Source organism: Bactrocera neohumeralis, chromosome 6, assembly GCF_024586455.1.
Source record: "Bactrocera neohumeralis isolate Rockhampton chromosome 6, APGP_CSIRO_Bneo_wtdbg2-racon-allhic-juicebox.fasta_v2, whole genome shotgun sequence".
NCBI classification, from domain to species: Eukaryota; Metazoa; Arthropoda; class Insecta; order Diptera; family Tephritidae; genus Bactrocera; species Bactrocera neohumeralis.
In genome coordinates this window covers 75211902-75227828 of record NC_065923.1, presented here as the reverse complement: position 1 = coordinate 75227828, position 15927 = coordinate 75211902, and the positions used below count along the sequence as shown (strand labels likewise).

General features: G+C 36.6%; 3 protein-coding genes across 5 annotated transcripts in view; 1 reads left to right on the top strand and 2 right to left on the bottom strand.

Annotated features, from left to right (window-relative positions):
• Window positions 1-6856, top strand: part of LOC126761787 (glypican-6) — a 140247-nt gene extending 133391 nt beyond the window's left edge. For both annotated transcript variants that reach the window (XM_050478171.1, XM_050478172.1), the window contains 3 exons: window positions 3914-4518; window positions 4584-4753; window positions 4829-6856. In XM_050478171.1, coding sequence (XP_050334128.1) covers window positions 3914-4518; window positions 4584-4753; window positions 4829-5277 — 1224 coding nt within the window. In that variant the 3' untranslated portion in view covers window positions 5278-6856. The remainder of the gene's footprint in view (window positions 1-3913; window positions 4519-4583; window positions 4754-4828) is intronic.
• A 2438-nt stretch (window positions 6857-9294) lies between these two features.
• Window positions 9295-10352, bottom strand: LOC126761798 (single-pass membrane and coiled-coil domain-containing protein 4 homolog). 2 transcript variants are annotated; one of them, XM_050478202.1, is made up of 2 exons: window positions 10146-10352; window positions 9295-10090 (listed from the first exon to the last, which is right to left on the bottom strand). In XM_050478202.1, the coding sequence occupies exon 2, from the start codon at window positions 10029-10031 to the stop codon at window positions 9855-9857; it is 177 nt and encodes a 58-aa protein (XP_050334159.1). In that variant the 5' UTR covers window positions 10032-10090; window positions 10146-10352; the 3' UTR covers window positions 9295-9854. The 2 variants fall into 2 exon arrangements, with proteins under 2 accessions (XP_050334159.1, XP_050334158.1); XM_050478201.1 differs by having other exon boundaries at window positions 9295-10073.
• Window positions 10353-10446: 94 nt separating this feature from the next.
• On the bottom strand, window positions 10447-11164 carry LOC126761797 (mitochondrial import inner membrane translocase subunit TIM14). Its single transcript, XM_050478200.1, has 3 exons — window positions 11046-11164; window positions 10746-10985; window positions 10447-10682 (listed from the first exon to the last, which is right to left on the bottom strand). Exons 1-3 carry the CDS (start codon window positions 11046-11048, stop codon window positions 10569-10571), a joined length of 357 nt encoding a protein of 118 aa, XP_050334157.1. The 5' UTR covers window positions 11049-11164; the 3' UTR covers window positions 10447-10568.
• Window positions 11165-15927: the final 4763 nt, after the last annotated feature.

Below are 15927 nucleotides of genomic sequence, written 5' to 3'. Positions count from 1 at the left end.
GGTGGTCTGGCTGTCGGATGGTGATTCTAGTATCAAATTTGGTGAAAAGACTCCAGCACCACCTCGATTTTGTAGTTTAAACTCATGCGTATACATACTTATTGCTGTATCGCTGCCCCTCTAACCCCTTTTTCACTCTTCTCTGGAAGTAAAGGCATTATTGGAGACCGAAGTTGAGTTTAATTTTATAGGTTTTCGAAAATCCGTGGTATTGGGATTCTGTAGAAGTATTAGTATTGTAATTAGTATTGAAATTTCGTTACTGGTTATTAGAAGTATTGATGTAATCGAGGTATTGGTATTGGAAATGGTAAGGTGTAGGCATGGCCATATGCTTTGACATTAGATTTGGTAACGTTTGCTAATGGGTATTGCTATTAGTATTATTACTTGCATTGCCACTGGTACTGGTATTGTAATTTGTATAGATAATAGTATTGGTATTGGTAATGGAATTAGTAATGGTATTGGTAATAGTCATGATATTGGTTTTAGTATATTTGCTGGTATTTATATTGAGATTGATATTAATAATGGTATTAGTAATGGTATTGGTACTGGTATTGGCATTGGTTTTAGTACAGATAAAGGTAGTTTTATTGTTAATGTTATTAGTATTGTTATTAATATTGCCATTGGTACTTATTTTGGTATTAGTAATGGTATTGGTATTGGCATTTGCATTGAGATTGGTATTGGTATTGATATTTGTATTAAGATTGACGTTGGTGTTGGTATTTGTATTCAGATTAGTACTGGTGCTGGAATTGGTATTTGTATTGGGATTGATATTGTCATTGGTTTTAGTATAGGTGATGGTAATTTTGTTGGTTTTGATATAAGTATTGGTACTGGTATTGACTTTGTATCAGGAATTGTATTGATATTTATATTGAGATTTGGTATTGGTATTGGTGTATTGAGATTGGTATTGGTTTTAGTTAGGAAATGGTAATTGTATTGGTATTAGTGCTGGTACTGGTATTGGTATTTGAACTGGTACTGGTATTGGTTATTTTTATTGGTTTTGGTATTGATACTGGTATAGGTATTGGTTTTTGTATAGGTAATGGCATTTGCATTGGTATTAGTACTGATACTGGTATTGGTATTGGTTTCAGTATTAGGAATAGTATTGGTATTTGTATTGAGATTAGTACTATATATTGCTATAGATACTGGTATTGGTATTGAAATTGCAACCTGTTTTATTATGATTATTACGAAAATGCTAATCAGAATGAATATATTAATGATTATATAAGTAGTAAACAAAAAAAAAATATAAAAAGAGATAATAATAAATAAGTATGCACAAATCTTAACGATCACACTACCAGTAAGAAACTTTTTGTTCAAACCCATCTACAAGGACCTTGAATGACTTCTAATGTCTGTTCCGCTTACGCGAACACAGATTAGCTAATATGAAACATTTTCAAATATTCATATGATACCGCTAGTTAAGTGAGTGTAATGTAAGCAAACAAAACTGCAACCGCATACAATAGCTAATATGCAGTAAGCTGCCACATTATGATAAATATATACCGACGTATGCGTTTTTATCTGATTTCCTGTAATTGATAGCATTAAGTTGTCAGACATTTCACTTTCATTGCACGGCAGCGCATGCAACACACACACAGTGGACACATAATAATCGATTATTGGTAGCTGAAAGCCAAACAAAGTGTTGAGTTAACACCAGCAAGCGCTTAAGTGTACATTTGTGAATGTGTGCGTGTGTGTGTGGGCCTACCGGGAAGGTGTCAACACGCCAGCGCATAGAGAATATGATATACGCGCCTATAGCAGCTATTGAAAACCACTTTTGTGGTTAACTTGCTGCAATCGGCCAACAGACACACACATACAGACATACATACATACATATATGCACTGGCGTATAATTGGCATGCCGGTAACTATGAGAATGCGTGCCAACGTGAGATATGCGCGCTTCGAGTGGCAACTTGCAGTGGAGCGCTTTCAACGCGGCGCTGCCAGTGATTAGATATGCGCTTGTAAATATATTTGTATGTATGTGTATGTACTGTAGTAGGTATCTACGCTTGCAAGTGAGCTTGAGCGCTCCTCCAGTCATATTTGCTCAGTACTTGATGCGTTATGGCACTCTATCAACAGCGTTGGGCTTGAGATAGCTGCGTGCGTTTGTGCGTTATGCTTTATTGTATATAACTGTGCCACTTTTGTAGTTGTATTTGTTGGCTATCAAGTGGTAATTCATCATATTTCACTATACGCTTATCATTTTCCATTATTCAGTTGGGTAAATCTCTTGCCATTGCGCGTCTTTTGCGCTGAAAGTAGGTGAATTGTGGTTGACAACATTACACAGATGTAGCGCTACATGCGTACATATGTATATGTATATATTACGGTACACATTTTCGAAATTGTTGCTTCCATAAGCACACTGCTTTTTTTAGCGCTTCCACAGACGTATATGTCTGCGGCGAAACCAACGACGCGGCTGTGGTTTTCTGTGTTTTGTTGTTGTATACCACTTTGTTGTTGTTGTTGTAAATTTTCCATATATTTCAATAAAAAAATTTATGTTATGTTTTCGTGCGCATGCTGTGATTGCATACATTTATATTTATAATATGTGAAAACATTTTTTGAGTTTATAGTCTACTTCTAGGCGCGATAGATAATTATAATAATGTATATTACATAATTTATAATAAAAATTGTTCCATTTAAAAGTCCCCGGCCACATGAAATGCCCGCAGACCTTTTCAATTGACTTGTTATATTATAAACTATGTTGTCTCGCGCCTAGTTGTATGCTATAACCTCAAATAAAAACTTCGACGATCATCTCTTCATTCGACCGAAAATTTCTTCACAGCGAACTTTCTTTTGAGATTTGAGAACAGAAAATAATCGAACAATTCTTCACTGCGACCATTCTTCTGAGGTCTGGGAACAAGAAATAGTCAAAAATTTCTTCTTAGCCGACATCCTTTTGAGATCTGAGAACAGAAAAAGCCGCAGGGGACCAGATCTGGAGCATTCAGAGGATTTTTGCCATCATACTTCCTGGCTTGTGACACGGTGCCATTGTCTTAGTGGAACAGCACTTTCTTTTTTTTCGCATGCCGCTGATTTTCGGCGATTTAGTTCTTCAAACGTTCCAATAACGTTCTTTAATAGTTGCTGGCACTTCCTCGTTCTAGGTAGTCAATAAAAATTACTCCATCCGCATCCTAAAATACAGGCACCGTAACCTTGCTAATCGCCTGTTGCGTTTTCCCACGCTTTGGAGCGAGTTCATAGTGGGCAGTCCACTCGGATGACTGTCGATTGGACTTCGGAGTGAAATGATGGAGCTATGTTTCAGCAATTGTCACATATCGACTCCAAAACTCGGGTTTATTAAGTTGGAACATATCCAAAAACTCGTCCGAATCATCAATTCGTCGTTGTTTTCTGTCAAAAGGGAGCTCGCGCGACATCTACTTTGCACAGAGCTGTCTCATACCTGAATATTCATGAACGATGTAGTCTACGGAATGTTGATATCTGTGAAGTGCCTGCTACCACAACAACTCCACTTTACGGTCATCCAGAATTATTTTGTGGACTCTTTTGACGTTTTCGTCAATAACAAACTCTTTTGGGCGTCCACTGTGTTCACTGCCTTTGGAGCTCATTTTAACACTAAACTTAGTATACCAATTCGTGAAAGTTGATTTTGTGTACGGCAACACGTCACCAAGCCAAGTTCTTGCTTCAAACTTTTGTAGGTTAGGGCTAATTTAAATTGGATTTAATTCTAGTAGCGCCAACTATGTGTCATAGTGGGGACTTTTAACTTTACAAAAACTCTTTTTCAAATTATTTTTAATTTTTTTGAACACCTATTCCTTCTCGCCTCCTACAGGAGTCCAGCCAATCCATCACCTCGCGTGTTTTCGAGGGCTGCGGACGTCCAAGCATCGGCCGCACGCGCCGCGCCGTCAATCCCAAGTTTAGCCAACCCGTTGCCATACAACAGCCGCAAGCGCAGTCATCATCCATCATTTTGACGAGCTCCGATTCGAAAGTGATACGCAAACGCGCCACGCTGGACGTGCCAACCGAGCAAATCGAATCGGATATTTTGGACATTGACGCAGACGTTGACGATGCGATTGTATTGCGTGAACGGCGCGCCGCTGAGCCCATCACGGACGAGCAGAGTGCGGATGGCGATAAGACAAATGATGATGCTGGTGTTGGCGGTGGCGGTGGCGCGGCGAGCAATGGTGGTGGCCGTAGCGGTGGACGCGACAAGCAACAGCGTCGCAAGAACCAGCAAAATCGCAAGAACGACGATGATAATGGACGCGATCCGAATCTCGATAAGTTGGTGCGCGAGATTCGGCAGCGTGTGAAGGAGTCGAAGAAGTTCTGGTCGAATCTGCCACATCAGATTTGCAGCAATGACGAGATCTCCACGTCGTCGGATGTCGACGGCATGTGCTGGAACGGACACACGATCGATAGGTGGGTGACGCACACATACATTGCTTTGGAAACAAATTTTAAACTTTTACTCTCTTACGCTGCAGATATATGCATCCGGTGACAAGCGAACAGAGCCGCAATCCCGAATTCCCTGGCAATCCGGCCACTACGAGTCAAACTTCACAAGTTGCCACACAACTTTTCTACCTGAAGAATGTTATCAATCATCTGCGTAATGCGTACAATGGGCAGGACGTAGACTGGAGTGATCAAGGTAAGTCCAAAAAAAAAAACATTGCATACTTTTTAGCGCCACAAAAAACTCATCATTTATGACGTTCCGTTACAGAAGATGCGCTCTATGGCAGCGGTGCTGGCTCTGGCGCAGGCAGCGATGACGAGGATGACGATGAGGGCTCCGGACTCAGCGGCGGTCCATTCACGCCACCACATATGAAACCCACCGATCGTCCGGGCTCTATGCCAGCGAATAATATCGATGACGAGGATGAAGAAGATGTGGAAGAGCGTCGCATTACAGACAGCTCGCATACGACACGTCCCAAATATCCAGGCAGCGTCGGTGCGGGTGTTGAAACCGCTGCTGGCGGTGATACGAACTCCATTGACGAGGACGAGGATGCCGACGATGATAATGATTTGAATGAGGAGAAGAGCGGTAGTGGCAATGCAGGCGCGAAGACGGCGCCTAAAATGACTTTGCGGCGTGCGTTGTTATTGTATTTGCTGCCATTATATATGGCGTGGTTTGGTGGTGTTGTTGCCGATATGCTGTGATGCGTTGTTGTTGCTATTGCTTAAGTCGTATTAAGGACACGGACAAACAGAGTGCGGCGTCGGAGTGCATCGCGTCGAATTTGTATGAATTATAATTTATATTTTGTATCTTGAGGTTAAGTGACAGCACTGGATGGAGCGTGGAAATTGTGCAGGCGGAAGTATGGTGTGAAAATAGTGCAGCATGCTTTCAGGTGGAAGAAAGTGATTTGTTTTAGAACAAAAAAATGCGTAGCATGCTTTCAGGCGGGAAAAGTGATTTGTTTTAGAACATGAAAAATTGTTTTTATTTTAATTTAAGGCGAAAATTGTACGCTCTAAAAATATTATTATTAATTTTGCCGTAAACGCTGCATTTTCAAAGCTTCACTGTAACATACTTTTAGGCGCTATAGTAATAACAACCTAGGTAAATATCTATGACTCGAACAAAAGCCTAGCAATGAAGTTCAAGCACCCAACAGGTTATTAGCCAGAGGTTGCCCATCATTTTGCGATTGACATGTCGCATTTCTGTACTTTCAATTTTTCATTGTAGCATAACTTTAAGCGCTTTAGTGTTATCAACCCATCTAAATATCAATAACTCGAACTCTAAACTCAAAAGCCAAGTGATGAAGTTCAAAAACTTACAAATATCTTCCAACACTACAGTGTTGTGCTAAATTTTCTGAACTTTTTCAAGTCAATTTCTGCTTTTAGGCGCATTTTTATTTAAACGTGTATTATACCGAAATTAAGCAAGTTGTTAGCCAGAGTGTGGCCATAATATTTCCTAAGATTGGCATGCAAGCGTTGCATTTTCAAAGCTTCATTGTAGCATACTTTTAGGCGATTTAGTAATATTAACCTACCTTAATATCAATAACTCGAAAAAAACCTAGCATTGAAGTTAAGAACTTTCAAATATCTGCCAAAACTACAACAGTTAGTGCATGCTGAGTGAAGGTCTGCTTTTAGGCGCATTTCTATGTAAACTTGTATTATAATTACTTATTTACAACAACAAAATTACCAGAACAAACATTTTTAGCATAAGTATGGGAGAAAATTATAAATTGAACTTGAGGCGAAGCAAATCATTTATATACGTAAACAAGAAAACAGTTATAAAAAATTCAATAGCCGTTAAGCATAAAATTATATAATGAATTAATTTAAATTAATACTTATGTACCAGCAATTATGCTTAAAAATACATACAAAATGGCGATATGTGTGTATGTGTGCGTGCATGTGAGGGTGAGCCATGTTTAACTAATGTGTGTATGTATGTGCGTTTGCTTGTGTGTGTGTGCACTCTGTGTAAGTGTGGGAGTGAAAAAATTAATTTTGTGACAGCTTTGATTTTTTTCTTTCGTATAAAATTTTTGTTGTAAACGCATGTCCGTTGAGTGCATATTTCTGTATTATATTTAAACTACTATTAACTGCGAAAAAATTGTGTGTGTTGAGAAGTGTAGCAGCATTTTAGGCGCTCTAATGAAGTATTTACCTTATAAGTTTATAATAATTTATATATGTAAACATTTTCTAATAAAAACAAAACTGATATACTTATGTATTAAAATAACTGTAATATGTTTGTTTTTGGTTTTTACAATTGCGTGTGTTTAAAATGGTTAAAAAAATAAATAAATAAATAATACTGAAAACAAAAATAATGTAAGCATAGGCATAACGGCACTTTAGGGAAGTCTTAGAATACGAAAATGTTAATGAAAAATTATTTTTACAGCGATACTTGCATGGTGACTCAATAAAATTGTATAAAAAAAGTGCAAAATATTTTGGGTATACAATTTTTTTGGTCTCAAAATACATACAAAAATAATAATTAATATTTTTTTTTGTTCTAAAAATTTTTTGGCTATAAATAATTTCGATTGGTTTTAAAAATTATTTTTTTTTTGGTTTTAAAATATTTTTTTGGAGTTTACAAAATATTTTGTGTTTTAAACATTTCTTTTGGTTTTAAAAAATATTTTTTTTTTGGTTTTAAAATATTTTTTCATTTTACGTTTTAAAAAATATTTTGGGTTGTAAAAAATATTTTTGTTAAAAAATGCCTCTTGGCTTAAAAACTTTTTTTTGGTTTTAAAATTTTTTTTTTTTTTGGTTCTAAAAAATATTGTGGTTTTGGAGTCTTAAATATATTTTGGGTATAAAAGAAATTACCTTTGGTTTTGAAAATATTTGTTTTCTTTGGTTTTAGAAAATATGATATTTTTCGGTTTTAAAAAGTATTTTGTTTTGAGCCTATAAAAAAAATATGTTTATTTTTTGGTTATAATAAAATATCACAAATTCAAATGAAAGTTGATAAAATGCAAAAATATGAAAAGTAAGAAATATTACCAACACAAACAAACATACTTTTATACCTGCTGAAACCGTGAAGTATACGTAAAATCTGTGTAAAATTATAAGCATAAGATAATGAAACCATACAATTTTTACAAAGATCAAAGAATTTTCAACGCATAAGAATCGTTTTGTTTCATAAAGTTCCGTTATTACTTGCAATAAACTCGATATGGCATATATTTTTTGTTTGAAAAATTAAAAAAAAAAAAAATTCGAATGCCAACGTTTACGTAATTTTGGTATTTAAAAAAAATTTCAAAAACATTTTCGAATATTCTCGTTTTCCAAAATTTCGAATATCAAATTTAAGCATACCTTTAGGTTGACTCAAAGTGCTACTGAAATAATGTAGCTTAAAAAATAAATTTCAAAAATATTTTAGAATCGTACGTTTTCGAAAATTCGAATACTGACGTTTTCGAAAATTCAAATATAAAATTAAAGCATACCTTTGGGCTGAACAAAAGCCTGATGTATGTTTCTGTACCGATGTTTGCATATTCGTTTAATTTAATTACCGTTAATTAATGGGAAAAATAATAGTGTATGCATGCATTTATGCTGTAAGCATAAGTCAGTGTGTTAGCTGTAGTTATGACCTCTTACTGAAATCATGTGCTACATAGTATATATTTATATGCAAATTAAATACAAGCATTAATTCAACTTCTTTAATTTATGAACATATTATAGATATACATACGTACATATATATTTAGTATATGAATATGCAACTGACACTTGTGAGAAGATGTAGAAGAGAATGTGATGATTATGAAAATTTAAAATATAACAAATAAATGTATACAAAATTAATAAAAAAATGGCATTTTAATAAAATTTATGAAAAAGTTGAAGATTACAATTGGTAAGTAGAGTGAGGTGAGTGTGTACTGTTACTCGCCCTTGAACTCTTGATAAGGCTTTACTTAGAGATGTGTGTTTGCATATGCTTGCTGAACACTTAAAGCGTTTTAAAATACAACAACAAGTAAAACAAGAAAAAATTTTAACTTCGGCAGCAACGAAGCTATGTAATCCCATACAAGTTTTCATACAAGAACTTGATTTTGCATATACCGTTTGTATGGCAGCTATATGCTATAGTGGTCCGATCTTAAAAATTTCTTTGGAAATTGTGTTGTTGCTTTAGAAAATAATCCTTGCCAAATTTCATGAAAATATCATTTAAAATAAAAAAATTTCCGTACAAGAACTTGATTTTGAGCATTCAGTTTGTACGGCAGCTATATGCTATAGTGGACCGATCTGAACAATTTCTTTGGAGATTGTAGCGTTACCTTAGAGAATTATATGTGCAAAATTTCGTTAAGATATCTCGTCAAATTAAAAACTTTTCCATACAACAACTTGATTTTGAACGTTCAGTTTGTTCGACAGCTATATGCTAGAGTGGTCCGATATCGATGATACCGACAAATGAGCAGCTTCTTTGTGAGAAAAGCACGTGTGCAAAATTTTAGATCGATATCTCAAAAACTGAGCGATCCTTCGTGTATAACCTGTTCAGGGTATAAAAACACGTTATCAATTGGTTAACGTAATGATAAATCTCACATATGCATGAATTTACATACATATGTACGTGGTGCATTGAAAGCATTTTAGAGTATACTAAAAAACAAGGTATTCACCTAACATTTATATAAAATATTTATTATTTTTTCTTCAACAGACAGCATTATACATATGTACATACATATACATGTATTAAAATACATATATAACAATATATAGTCTAAATAAATAGTATATGCGCACAAATCTACATATGTATTAAGTATATAAACTATTACTAAGTAGGAGAAGTACTGGCGTCAACTGGTCTTATATTTGTACAGGTGTTTTCTTTAAAAAACACGGGCTTCTGTGACATGCTAGAAAAGCAGTGGACACTCAACAAGTGGTGGGATGAACAGACATATTATAACTATGCAATTTGTAAAGTCTCAAAAATAAATTTAAAATTTTCAGGGTAATATTTTTAGCGAACTTTGCACCTCAGTCCACACATATGTACGCCATACATATTCTAAGAATCGGAAAAGTGCCATTGAGCATTTCCCCATCAGTAACGTTAAAAAATTCTTATTGCCTGTTGCTGTTCAGGGCGCTTAAGCTAGTATTCGTTTGCGCCATTGAAGGCACACATTTCTGGACACGCACAATTCCTCGTATATACACTAAATTTACACCTCGACAGCCGGGCGTGTTTTGAAATAGACGAAGACCACAATGAGTAGCGCAAAGACGCAAACTGCTGGTATTACAACGGTTTTCAACTGATTTTGTATCTCCAAGTTCTCCAGTTTACGCTCCTTCTTCTGCTTGCGTGTCTCTTTCACCTTACCGCGAAGTTGGCGCATTGTGTTGTGTTATTACTGCTTGCAGCGCGATTACAAGGGAAACTGTATAAAACAATATACTATAAATATATAAATAAAATTGACTATATTTAATTTATATATTTAGCAGCTTACTTGTAAAATTGTTGGCTTAAATTGTGGGGTAAAAACAAACAAGTAAAAGCACTTGCTGCAGAACTGTTGCTCCAACCACTTGTCGAGTGATTTTTGACATTTGTCTACGTCAACACATATTTGGGATGCGGAGAAAGTTGGGGCCAGCAATGTTGCCTACGCATTAGAAGTAGGCCCAAAAATTGGGGAAAATTTTAAAAAAATTTGGAATACTTAACACAAATTTTGGGGAAATTTTACAAAAAAAAAATTGGGGAAATTTAAAAAAAATTTCGGAAATTTAAAAAAAAAAACTCGAAGATAATGACATTGGTGACTTTATTTTCTATAAAATAACCAAAACATGAATTTAAAATTATTTTGCTTCTCCACTATTGCTAAATTTAAAACACTACTTTATTTTACACTTCCAATTCGTAACGCTCATTTGACGTTATCCATGAAATCTTTGGCTTCATTAATCTTTGCTGCCAAATAAGGTGAGCCACCGCGATCAGGATGATTCAGTAACATAATCTTTTTATGCGCGTCCTTTATCTATCCACCAAAAAGCATATTATTGGACACTGTAAATGTTTGAGACATAGCAAGCGGACTAACCTTCAATTTAGACGCACTGGGACTCACGCCCAAGATTAAAGACGCCTCACGTTTATTCATTTTCGGATCGAAACCACCTTTGTAATACTTTGAGTTCGCTAAAGTTTCCGCATCAAATTTTGGCAGGTTTTTCATGGTCTCATTCAATTTAGTGGCCATAGCAGGCATGCGGCGCATAAGGTGCTTGCCAGCAAAACCAACCGCGGCCAATCCAATGCCGGCAACAATAATAGAACTTGCCTGCGAGATTAATTAGATTGGTGAATAAATAACAGCAAGAAAGTACTCCAAAGAGATTACCATTTTATGTAAGCGCGTTAAATTCCTCCAGCTGTATGATTCTAGTAGTTTCACAAATTACGATGTTGTTTTCACATTTTTCTTATACAATCAAATGTCAAAAACAGCTGTTGTAAAAGATGAAATGAAATTCATGGAAAATGTTATGTTGCCGTATCTTTTTAGAACGTTGTTTCAAATTTAGATAGATATTCATTCTTCAGTACAAAAGTATAACACCTTAAAGTTTAACTAAATAAATTTTATAATAATATACTGTTATGTAAACTTTATGTTGAGCATTTCGAAAATTATTTCTACAAGTACCACCCTGTGCGTGTTATTGAATATACGGCAGCACTGTGATGCTTTATCACCTTCCTTTTCTTTATCGTGTTCGTGTGTTGTTTTGCCAATTTCTGCAAGGAAGTTTGCAAGTATTTGAGTGTCGCCGATAAGCTTCGAATTATAAAATATTGAATTAAAATTGTGTATTAAAATATAAGAAATACACTTACACATAGGCGAACCAATTGCATAAATGTGTTTTGAGATGGTTTGCAATTTATATTTTTCCGAAAAAGTGTTCAAAAATAATGCGCAATAATTCTTGATAAGCAGTGCAAATACGAATCAAGGATAGTGCCAATTGCTGAAGAACAAGCTAAAAGAATTCCAGAAAGATTGGCTAACTAGACTCGAGACCGAAAAGTTGTCTGGTTGGGAAGCCAGCAGCAGAACCAACTTTTCTTTAACGAAAATAGTGGTTTGTTTGAAAACTTCTTTGCGAAATCCTTAATTTTTGAGCAAGCAAAAGTCTGTGCTGACGTCGGTATTCAAAGTTAAAAATAGATACACGAATATTTGGCGTCAGTATGCAGTTGTCCACGGTTAAATAAGACGACAAAGGTAAAAAACTCGTTAATGTGATGCATTCATATGTATGCTGTGTACCTTTAATAAGTTGAGTGGATGAATAATTTTCATGCGATCAGCTGTTTCGCGTTTACATCTGACCTCGCTATAGTGCTACTGGTGGGACTGAAATATTGTACACAGCAAATAAATTCGAATTGGATAAACAATAGTGCTTTCTCTTTCGCGCTAGTGTGTATTGTGTGACGTAGTCGTTGATTGTTTTTGTTAGTTCTGCTTGGCAGTGCAATAACATTTATCTGCTTACGTATCGTTACGTCTTTTATGGTCATCTCATTCGTTTTCATGGTTTCTGCTTTGGTATCTTGTGCATACGAATTTCGAATTTCCACTGCGACGAAGAAATATTGTCAAAAAGTGTCGAAATAAGCTGCGAAGCAAAAGCAGAGCGATAACTGAGCGAATAAGAAAAAAGTGGCGAGTGGACACAAACAGGAAAGTGGTTGCAGTAACAGTGAGAAAAAAGTGTTTCACAATTTATTTTCTTTGCGTTATTCAATATTATTTATGTTTGGAAAACAAGTGAAATATAAGAAGTATTTTAGCAATTAAGAGTAAGATAAAATCGGTATAAGTGTGCAAGTGAATGTTTTCGTTGTATTTCGACCAGCTATCGGTGGCCCAGGTCATAGCGCTGCTGCTTAGTGCTCGTGATATTGGTGGTAGTTTTAACATATATTGTTAGTGCTCCCACCCCTTTAATAAATCACTCGCTGCAGCTGGTCCAGCAACCTACCAGTAAGTGTTTTTAACATCATTAGGCACAAGTGTAAGCGCGGAAGCCCTACTGCTGAGCACCTCCAGTTCGAACAACCAAACTTATCAGCATACTCTACAACATTTTTTAGCTTAAACGCAACGCACAGCCGTCAAACTGGAGCGTATACCGGAGTACTTGCGCGACACTGTCGACTGGCTTATGGGGTAAGTGGCAATCTACAATTTTCATGTAACTTAAACATAAGTAGCTATTTTTCACAGTCACACCGCAAATATTGTTATATTTGGTTTTAATAAAAATATTACATTTTAGAAACATATGCAACTACATATAAATATTACCATTACAAAGTTGGGAAAGAAAATCCAGTTTCACCAAGCTTTGTACTACAGTTTACACTGTGATAAAATTCTCTCCAAAACTGTCGTCCCCATGTCAACGAGGGCCAACGCTTAGCACTCACGTCAGCCGCCATTTGGGTGATCGCTGTGGGTGCACCTGCTGTAGGACACATATATAGCTACATGTTGTACATGTCATAGCCGAATACTTTGTACATTTTCGTTTTTTGGCTGCTGTGTGTACAATGTACATTTTACATATGCGCGTATATAAAAATATTGCTTTTTGTGCTCTGACTGCCTGCCACTTTTTGCCGATTGCTTCGTCGCTTAGTTGGCGGCTTGCCAATTGCCCTCATTTCAACAAATTTTGCCACTAATTCAGCCACCAGTAGTAATCTTGCTGCTTCTGCTGTTTTTGCGTGCGCTGTCCTGCTGTTGCCCACTGCCACTTGGCATAATATTCTCCTTACTGCTGTTTTATGCATTTTCTATACACTTGCTAGCTTATGTGTAACTTAATGTCATACTATGTCATTTTTCATTTCATTTACATGCCCCATCTATGTAACATATCACCCACTTATCCACGTACAGAGACAAGAAAGCCTTATACACCAGCCTAACAATAAAGCTACAGCTCTCTTTACGAATCACTCATCAAGGTGTTTGTTGTGTATTTTTGTTATTTGCTGCCTTAGTTCTAAAATAGTTTGCCGCACTCACTTGTATGTATGTATGTATGAATGCATAATCGGTTATTTGGGAAAATTTTCTGCCTGCTTGTTTTGTTGTATATTTGGCATTTTCACACGCTTTTCCACATTCAAAGTTCGGCTAAATCGATGTTACTTATTGATTTCTCAATCGTTGTACTTTCCTTAGCTGCTCTGAAGTATCGTCTGCATTTTCTATTTTTTTGGTCTTGCTATTTGTTATTCCTTTTGTTGTAGCACAAATACTTAAAAACTGTTTTTGTTTTGGGCACAAAGATTTTCTTGTTACGCATAGCCGTCTGCCAGACATACTCTTGTGTTGGGGTCACTCCACAATTTGTATGCCAGCGTTTTGCTGCAGAATATTCTAAACAATTTTCTCTGCTGGCGAAGAGGATCACATGTTTGTGTGTACATTATTTATAGCATTATTAATTACAGTGATTTCGGGTATGCTGGCATTCTGATTCTCGACGGTGGAACTCTGGTTTCAGCTTTGATTGTCTTTTTATTATATACTGAACAGGGTATATTAAGTTTGCCAAAAAATTTTTTCCATGGGAACGATACCATCTTCGAAACATTGTTCTGATGGGACCACTATATAATATAGCCGCCATACAATTCCCACGACGGCCGTCGTTACCGTCGATATAACCCCGTTTGGAACGGTTAGTTTTGGGTTAGACTCGACTTTATTGCTGTGGACAGTCGTATCTTCGTTAACATTAACAAAACTAATTGGGTCGACTTCACAGAATATACCGAAAACACCTTCACCGCACTATCCATTTTAACGGACGTAATCGTTGGGGAACCAAAATTCGGCAAGGTGATCGCAGCTGCTTCCACTTGGTTCACACCGGCTGGAGTAATCGGCATGCCGGCGATAGTAAGCTACTGTCAAGGCTTTGTCGAACCCGAAAAGGCATGATGACCGAGTTGAATTTCAATTCAATGGCCATGCCTCTTCGGCCCCGAGGAAGTGTGCGTGCTATTTTTGCCGGCAATTCACACTGCACACTTCGGTAGACAAAGCCAAATGATCACTGATATGTAGGTTCGGAGTGACGTCAATAAAGAAAATGTCTTCATATCCTTTGGGCCTGATGCAATAAACATGCTGGTGCATTAAGGCTCGTCGGGAGTAAGTTTCCTCACCAAAGTCCTCTATCTGTCACTGACCACTCTTCAAATACCCGATGTGTGGACAATCGGAAGAGTGGTCCCATTACTGAAAGCTGGAAAACACGCCAACAAAGGCGACTCTCCTTTCCCCAATAGTGAAGACACTTGAGGCCTTGCTATTCCCGACTTTCACCCATCTCCTTGAGTCTAGCGAATCACCAGCATGACTTCCGTAAAGTGCACAGACCACCACAGCACTTAGCGTCATAAACGCCCAGATAGTTCGTGGCGTTGGACTTGTCAAAAAGACTGTGATAAAGTCAACCACACAACACTACTTGAGGCCATCGAAAAATCTACGCGCAGCTTCGTTCTAGACACTGTAGCAGGATAAACTCCTACTTATCCAGAATCGACCCTGACGAGTTCTCGCATGACACTAACCACCTCTTTGCATGCCCAGCTAACCCTACACTTCTGACCCAAAATTCTGGTAAATCTATGAAAATCTTTGCACTATATCTGTAACCTTTGCCGTAATATATTACCGACTCTTTTGCTTCCCTTGTTCAACCGTATGAAAGTCAGCTGTGATAGAAATCAGCACTGACATTTCTAAACTGCATTTGCCATTAAGGTCACCCATTATTGCCTGTTCAATAATGGTACATGCATACATACATATATGATACTATATTTGCGGAAATACGTTATCTCAAGTGACTTTCTATTATAACATGCAACTGTATACTATTTCTAGCAGCTAATTAACTGTGAATTGTCTATACGTCACACGCCAATATGGCTGTAGCTGCGTCTGTGAAAGCAACTAGCTGCTGCCGCCCACCTATTGCAACAATAACAACTTATTACAGCAAAAATGAGTGCAAATAAACTAAGTGCTACTACATTAACAATGCACATGACATTTTTGCTCAAATATTTATTATTTGTTTATATTTTCAAGATAATACGCAATGCCAACAGTCGCCGATCAGAGACCAGAAACAGTAACACCATAATGTCGTACGATTTTGCTTTTATCAGTTCATTGACTTGCT

Excerpts from the sequence above, each read along its gene's own strand:
- LOC126761797 (XM_050478200.1), bottom strand. Across the intron at positions 10,683-10,745 it reads CCAGTGCGTCTAAATTGAAG|ATAAAGGACGCGCATAAAAA; the intron begins GTTAGTCCGCTT and ends TTTGGTGGATAG.
- LOC126761798 (XM_050478202.1), bottom strand. The coding sequence starts at position 10,031 with ATGCGCCAACTTCGCGGTAAGGTGAAAGAGACACGCAAGCAGAAGAAG.